This window comes from Crocodylus porosus, unplaced genomic scaffold (assembly GCF_001723895.1).
Source record: "Crocodylus porosus isolate Cpor-Errol unplaced genomic scaffold, CroPor_comp1, whole genome shotgun sequence".
Lineage (NCBI taxonomy): Eukaryota > Metazoa > Chordata > Crocodylia > Crocodylidae > Crocodylus > Crocodylus porosus.
In genome coordinates, this window is record NW_017728907.1 from 34,111,939 (window position 1) to 34,120,213 (window position 8,275).

At 38.6% G+C, this 8,275-nt stretch overlaps 1 protein-coding gene across 1 annotated transcript in view; it reads right to left on the reverse strand.

Moving 5' to 3' along the window:
* KIAA1107 (KIAA1107 ortholog) overlaps positions 1–8,275 on the reverse strand; it is a 69,320-nt gene that overhangs the window by 28,266 nt on the left and 32,779 nt on the right. Inside the window, exons 5-9 of the mRNA XM_019531114.1 lie at positions 5,062–5,151; positions 2,777–2,857; positions 1,567–1,663; positions 866–954; positions 520–622 (exon numbers count right to left, since the gene is read on the reverse strand). Of these exons, the coding sequence (XP_019386659.1) occupies positions 520–622; positions 866–954; positions 1,567–1,663; positions 2,777–2,857; positions 5,062–5,151 (460 nt within the window). The remainder of the gene's footprint in view (positions 1–519; positions 623–865; positions 955–1,566; positions 1,664–2,776; positions 2,858–5,061; positions 5,152–8,275) is intronic.

Consider the following 8,275-nt stretch of genomic DNA (forward strand, 5'->3'; position numbering starts at 1 on the left):
GATAACTAATTATCAACGCACATATAAGTGTTAAAAAGTAGTGCTGCACAGTATTAAAAAAAGATTTCGTAATATACAGTAGTTCAAGTAAAATAAATACCTGTAGACTTTTTTTCCCAAACTGCCTTCAAAATTGTGCAGGCCACCAGGGAACACTACAGTTTTGGGAAGCTTTGGGAATAGGTACCACACAGAACTCAGGAAGGCTGAGGGGCTACTTAAAAACTTTTTCAGAGTGAAGAAAAGGTGGAAGAAGCTTATTGATTTATTTTTGAAATCCATGATTGTAAAGGTGCGTTAAGCCTCAGCTTAGAGAACTAAGCATGTCTTATACTGCAGTCACGCTGTCCCTACATCTCATATAGACATGCTCAAGTGAGATTTATATGCAGTACTTGAAACCACACAGCTACAGTGCACGTACACTGAAAAACCTGCCTGAGAAGCCAAGCAAACATTTGGATATAGTTAGGCCCCACTGAATTCCATTTTTATGAAGCACACTACGTGAATACTTACCAAAGACTGACTCAACATAGTAAGACACTTGTTCTGAAGCTCAGCAGGTAAACTGGCAAAGCTCCTATCTGACCAGCATTTTACAAAATGTTTTCCTATCCATCTATTAAAAAATGAGAGTCAGGCTTAATTAAACAAGTAACATGCATCACATTTTACAAAACTATAATTTTAATATTTTTACTACTGTTGGTATAAAGTGAGCTTCCTGAATTTTTGTGGAAAAATATGTTCAAATACAAACAATAAACATAGCAAAAATACATTCAATGTTTAAATATACATTGATTTAAAAAATGAACTGTGAAAGTGGATAGCATAAACCATTAAGCATTATTTCACTTACTTCATGCAAGCAGCATAAAGGCTTTCTACTCCCAGAGAATGAGCAATAGTCAGACATTCTAGCATAGGTTGCAGTCTTCCAGGAATAGGCTAAAATTATTAGAAAATAATCATACTTACTATGCTTTCACACTATTAGAAACTCTACAGCTATACAGGTATTCAATTTATGCAGAAGTGTTTTTAGTTGAGAGAGTGTTTACATTTGTGTGCATTCATACAAAATAGCCCTGCTCCTGCTTTCATGGAGGTCAGTGGCAATAATGCAAGGTTTGGTGTGAACAAGTTCAGCTAAAAACTCTTATATTTTTCTACTATCAGTTGAGCAGTATATACTACTACAAAACCAGCTATACAAAGATACAGCTTTTCTCTGTTGCAACCCCCATATAAATTGGTAAATTTTAAAGTATATTGATATAAGCTTAATTGGTAGAGTAGAATACTGTTTTTGTCTGTTATGGTTTATGAACTATGCCTAGCATATTGCTGGAATTACATAACAAGGTGCTTACTTCTGCAAGCTTTATCTCCACGTAGTAATTCCACTGAACTGAATGTGTTTAGTATATTGCTTAGCAGAAGGAAACTTGGTTATTTAAACATCTAATCTATTTTAGGTGCAAGAGATGAACAAAAATCCTTCTTCACTGGGCATCATGGCTAACAAAGTAGTACAAAAGCTGACAGGTACATGCCTACCTTTTGAAAAAAGTTGCAGTAGTCTCTTTTCAGAACATAGATTGCTACTTCTTTCAGCCCATCTAGCCCATACATATCTGCAATGCTCAGTATTCGACTTAGGTAAGAGCAGTACAAAAAGATTATATATTAGCTTTAGCATTTTAGTAATCTTGGGAAAATAAAATTTGATCAATCAAATTATTCTAACATTCAAAACTTATGTTTTTGACATTACTAGTACACTTAGGAACAGGTGTTATATAACAGATTGTAATGAATAATATCCATTTCAAAACTCCTGTTATAATTGCATGGGATCTTTTTTGCCATAATATTGTATATTAATAATGTGCAAACGGGAAATGTAACCTTTAGCAGAAGCAGCATCCTGGGAATGTAATGAACAAATCTTTCTTTTAACCATCTGTCACTGAAATTGAATAGGCACAGGAGCCCCAATAAACAAAAGAACCAGTGGAGACCTACAGCACAAGAATGGGAGACAGCATATGTCTAAAATTCTTCAAGATCTTCTGCACTATAAGCTATGTAAAACGTAGCTCCAATTATTGCCACCATTAAGAAGAATTCTGGGGTTGGCCTGGAGCATCCACAGAATCTGCAGATACCCAAACTTCCTCAGACTGTGGGAGGAGTGGGGAACAGATGCATGCAACAGCTGAATTAGTGCCCCTGACGTGACTGCACTGCCCACCTGCTCCCTCAACAGGAGGGTCCTATGCTGTTCCAAGATCTGTAGATTTCCCAGGGCCCACTGAGACAGGATTTGCACCAGAAAATATTAAAAGACTGCTTATAGTTGTTTCATGTTTCTGTTCAACTTCTTGCTATAGATCTAAGTGTTTACAAACAATGGACTGTAACACTCATTAACAGAATCTTTTTACAAGAGCACCCACTAAATGTTACAGAATATCATCACACTTTGTCCATATTGCTGTACTGTTCATGTTCTAACCACCTTTCTCCAAGTCTAATTTTCTACTGGGCTGCTGGCCCACCTTTTCTAGTAGCTGCTGCATAAATAAGATTTTCACCTACAACTTTGTTTTTGGAATTTTCTCAAGTATGTTTAGGTATAATGATCATTATATTTGACACCTTTGTCTTACTGATACTACAGGATGCATTTTCTATTAGAGTCTGAACAGAGAAGGAGCAGAATAGGCAAGAAGTGCAATTAACAATAATAAAAGTTGACACGTACCCAGCATCAGCTTTGTTTGGAAGATCAAATATTCCTCCATATATAAAATTCAAGATGACACACATTTCTACATGGGTTATGCTGCAAAACAGAAAGAGAAAAATCACTGCAAATAAAGATGTTCATATAAAATTGTTTGCATTTTATAAATAGAAAATGGTTCAAAAGATTGAAGTGTCAACTAACCGCACTAAGAAACAAATTATGGAAAGGAAATGGGAGTAATACAATTAGTATCTAAATCTACTATAATCTGAAACAGGACTTCATCTTGGAAGTAACTTCACTAATTTTAGTAATCATATTTAAGCTCCATTGTATTTTAAATCTTTGATTAATTTTTTCTACAGAATAAAAATACTGCTTGGATTTGTGGCGACTTTCTAATCTCCAGTTTATTTACACAGATAATGTGTACAAAGAAGACATTTTCACCTTCCAAAGATATCACTAGTACATGCCCAATTTTTTATGTTAGTCATATATGTTTAAAAACAGTTTTAGAAATAATGTAATATGTTATGGGCGTCTTATTTCTAAGAATACATTTGAACTTTGATAAAAACACATAATCAGTTTCTGTGGTAATGAGAAAAGTCTCGTCTCAAAATATTTAGAAGGTTTTTGTAAGCCTAACATTTCATCAAAGTCAATGCATTTATATTACTTGCCTAGCACAATTTTCAGGATAATTTTCAGCTTAGTCACTATGGTTAATTCCCAGAACCATCAGGAATTCCCATTTCACCGCCCCATTAGATAAGGAGAGGGGGGGTGGGGGGAGGAAGAAGAAAAAACTTATGCATACTGGGACCCCTTCAAATATTAAATGCGTTTGAGCAACAGACAGTGATGACTAAAAACAAATAAAAAATTGGTTGCAACACACTAAGCAGCAAAGGCAACACAGTTGTCTCTCTATATATTAGCACACAGGATAACCATAAAAACAGCAAGAAAGGGTTTCCCTGCTGTCTTGACAGCTGTTATCTTAAGCAACATTTTCATTATTTCAGAATAAGCCATATGCAATTTATTTATGAGTTAAGAAAGACTGTGAGATAATTTGCATAAAGCAGAAGACTGAACTATAAAAGATGACAGTAGTACAATGAATCTGGTTAGCTCTTATTACCTGAAAATAATGAGAACCTATTACTGAAACAGTTACAAAAAGATTAAATAGCGTAATTTTCAGAAGAAATTCTTACCAAAAAATAATGGCCGAAATTCCTTAGCTATTTAGAAAGATGACTGTTGAGCCAAAAAGGTAACTGCCTTTGATTTCTAAAAAGATTACTTTATAACTTTAAAGCTACATAACCAATAAAAGTAAAACTGAACAGCTTTATTAGCATTAAAAATATGTCAGAGTTAATAACCATCCTTTATAATATCAGTTTGATTATATAAACAGGAAAATAAAATGATGAAAACTGGAAGAAAACTGTGTTCAAATCATTCAGAATAATGCAAAGTATACAAGGTTGAGCAGTCTACAACATACATGGTTCTTTGTACAGAAATGTGTAGCAAAATGCTGCATGAGATTATTAGCTTTCTTTAATTTATGAAACAGCAAGGTTATAATACATTACATACATGATCATAACAGATACAAATATTAATGGAAACCTTAATATCCACTTCAGTTTTGCACAGCAGACAGAACTGATGGCCTCAGAGATACTGAAGACCTCAGTCTATCCAAGGAATATGCAACAACATTTAAAGACTTGTATTTATTCTACATAAGCAGCTACATTGTGCAGCAGACAACCACTGCTGATAAATATTTTGAAACACTATTCTGTTTCCTAGTATATGATACTACAGAATCAAAGCGGCTAAAAGAGAGCTCCAGACTGAACATCTTGTTTGCCTTTACATGCTTTGTTTTTATTATACACACAGCTATAAAGATCTATAAAGGTGTTCAGGACACTTTTTGTGGAATAAATGAGTTTAACCAAAATGAGTTGGAAAAAAAAAAAAAGTGTCACCCAGGCCATGGACACTAAAATATGGATTGTGAAACGTACTGTTCTGATTCAACCATTTTGTTGAATGCTTTACTCTCCCTGGATTGACAATGTTAAAAGACAAAACCATTGCATTTTATTCAAGTTTAAATACTGCAAGCAATTATATTACACAGAAGAAAAAAAGAAAGCATCACGACAGATTACACTGAAGTACTTTGTATGCAGCACAGTTACAGTGTATTTGCAGTGATTTTAAATTGCCTACCTTTGGTCTGTAAGACTTGCAAAGACTATGCTTACCCTTGAAGAGTAATGTATTCTTGGGAGCTTTCAGCCCAACTTCCACTCAGCATAGCAGTAAAGTAACTAGATCTGGCACATAAAATGGCTCTAAGAGGAAAACCCCCCCAAAAAACATTATTCCACTAGATACAAATATTTATTATATGCTAACATTGACTCAAATTTTTGCCTCTTGTACACCAAGATTTCAGTCTGCACTGCATACCTTTTTGACCAATATCTTTTACAACATCTCAAGATATCTAACAGAAACAAATAAAATAATTGTGCTGATATTTTTCAATTAAAACCAATTTCAAGCGCACCTTTTATAGCCACTTAAACCAGAAGAAATCAAAGGGACACAAGCATCCCCATCCAAATGAGAGAGTGGGACATTTTTCGTTATTATTACAGCATAGCATTAAATTACTTATATAATAATATTTCAGACAAACAGGTATATACCAAACTTCTCTCCGATACTTTTTGTATACTCATTCAAATAAAGACATTCCTGGACACTTTCAACTGAAGCTTAGCTAGACACTTGACTGGTATGGTTTAGGTGGGGATGATCCTACCTTGAGCAGGTCCCTTCCAGTCCCCCTTTCCTATGATAAATATTTTATAGAAAATAAAATACCATATTTTCTCAAGATGTAATATACAACACACACCTTTTCCCCTCAAATCAGCCCCCATAATTGGAATTCATGTATTAAATGGGGAAGCTGATTTTCTGCCCAGAGTGGGAAGCACCCTGGTTTGATTTACGACTTACAGTGCAGCAGCTGTAGTGTTTTTGACTCTATCAGCTCTCTGGACATTGACTTAATGGCTCATTCTTATTCACTTTACAGGTTTTAAACATCACCTCTCCTTTTTAATGGTCTTGATGTTCTACTAATCAAGCTAACTTTCCTCAGTCTGTTTAGTTGATCCCCATCTCTTTATTTCACAACCTTTTTTGCTCATACTCCTTTGCTGTTTAGCATAGACTCTTTAGATATTCTTAGAATCATAGATCTACCCATGGAGACCAATCTTCAGCAGCAGCTAGGGATTCAGCTTTAATTATGTAGGAAAGGGATGCTGAGTTAGCTAAAGATTAGGGTGTGTCCCTGCTCTGTGCAACCACAACTCTGGAAAAAACTTTTTTCTTCATTCTGCCTTTTAAAGCCAAGGTACATATTATATTTGAGGCTATATTATATTAACATGTTCTAAGTAAATCCTTAACCCCCAAAGGAACTTCATCAGATCAAAACAGCCCCATAGTATGTGAAACATGATTCTATAAATTCTGAATATGCATTCATGATCTTGTCCATTTACTCTCCTGAAAGCCACACATAGCCCTCTGGTTTTGTCAGTTCCATCCTTGTACTTGCATACCTTTCCTCTCCAAAATCAGGCCTCCCAAATTGGGATGCATGTCTTAAGGGTGAAGCTGATTTTTCTTCACTGGAATAGAAGCATGAAGGAACAGAAGCATAAATATGCTATAGTCTAATAACTGCCAAAAGTGCTCTCCTACTTTTCTGTGGCCCAGGAGACAGAGGGGTGGACTCCAGTGTTAACTTTCTTGCAGCTGCTAAGGAATTGTTCACTAGGGCTCCCCAAGGGATAACAAGGTCTAATGGCCACAAACTTCTGGAAGGCCGATTTGGACTAGACACAAGGAAAAGCTTCTTTATAGTCAGAGTGTCCAGAATCTGGAAAGACTCCCCCCAGAAGTGGTGCAAGCACCTACTCTGGACTCTTTCTAAAGGTGTTTGGGTGCTTATCTTGCTAGGATCATTTGACCTATTTGACGAGTGATCATCAGAGGTGACTCCATCCTGAGAGGTACAGAGGATCCCATCTGTCGCCAGGACGCCTTGACATGCGAGGTCTACTGCCTGCCCGGAGCAATGATTCAGGATGTGACGGGGATGATCCCAGCCATTATCTGGCCCACTGATCCTAATCCATGTGGGCACTAATGATGCAGCCAGGAGAAACCCTGATCACCTGATGACGGACTACCATGCTCTGGGGGGGCATGCTGAAGGAGATAGGGGCACAGGTGGTATTCTCGTCTGTCCTACCAGTAAGCGGACGTGGAAGATGACACGAGACCTGCATCAGAGAGGTCAACTTGAGGCTTCAGGAATGGCATCTCGAGGCAGGCTTCGGCTTCCTAGACAATGACCCACACATCAGGATAAGAGACATGCTCGGGTAGGATGGGCTTCACCTTTCCCCCAAAGGTAAGCGTGTGTTCTCTTCTAGGTTGGCTGATCTCCTCTGGCGGGCTTTAAACTAGGCTCATTGGGGGAAGGGGAAGACAAGGGTGGAGGAAACCTTGGACCACTAAGCAAAGCGTCACCCACAATAGCAGCCCAGCCTAGACCGACGATGAGCAGAACAAATACCCAGGTAAGCAACGGGCCCGGGGAGCACTGAGATTAGGGGGGCAGTGCATGCATCTTCAAGAGGCCTCAAATGCCTCTACACTAATGCTCATAGTATGGGGAACATGCAGGAAGAACCTACCCTCCTGCTAGCTAACACCAACCCAGCCATAGTGGGGCTCACTGAAACGTGGTGGGACCCAACACATGACTGTGCAGTGAATATCAAGGAATATAGGCTGTACAGGAGGGATAGGACAGGGAGAAGAGGTGGGGGTGTGGTGCTCTACAATCAAGGAGAAATACACATCCTCAGTGAGTAGCACTGGGTCAGAGGAGGGGCACACTGAAGTACTCTGGGTTAGAATACAAGGCAGTCCAGGGGAAAGGGGCTTAACGGTGGGGGTCTACTACAGACCACCCAACCAAGGGGAAGAGCTAGACTGGGAATTCTTAGGTCAGCTCACAGTGGCAGTTAGATCAAAGGACGTGATCATCATGGGTGACCTAAACTTTCCAGATATCTGCTGGGAAGAGCAGTCAGCCAGGTCTGACCACTCACGTAGGTTCCTAGCCGAGATACAGGACCTCCATCTAACCCAGGAGGTGCAGAGCCCCACCAGGGGAGACGCCTTGTTGGATTTGGTCGTGGCCACAGGCGATGACCTGGTGAGAGGTCTGCAAGTGCTCAACCACCTGGGCAACAGTGATCATTGCCTGCTGGAATTCACCATCCAGTGCAAGGTGACAAAGGCCTACAGCAAGGCAGCAGCCCTGAACTTCAGGAGGGTGGATTTCAATGAGGTAAGGAGAATAGCTGGGGAGGCACTGAG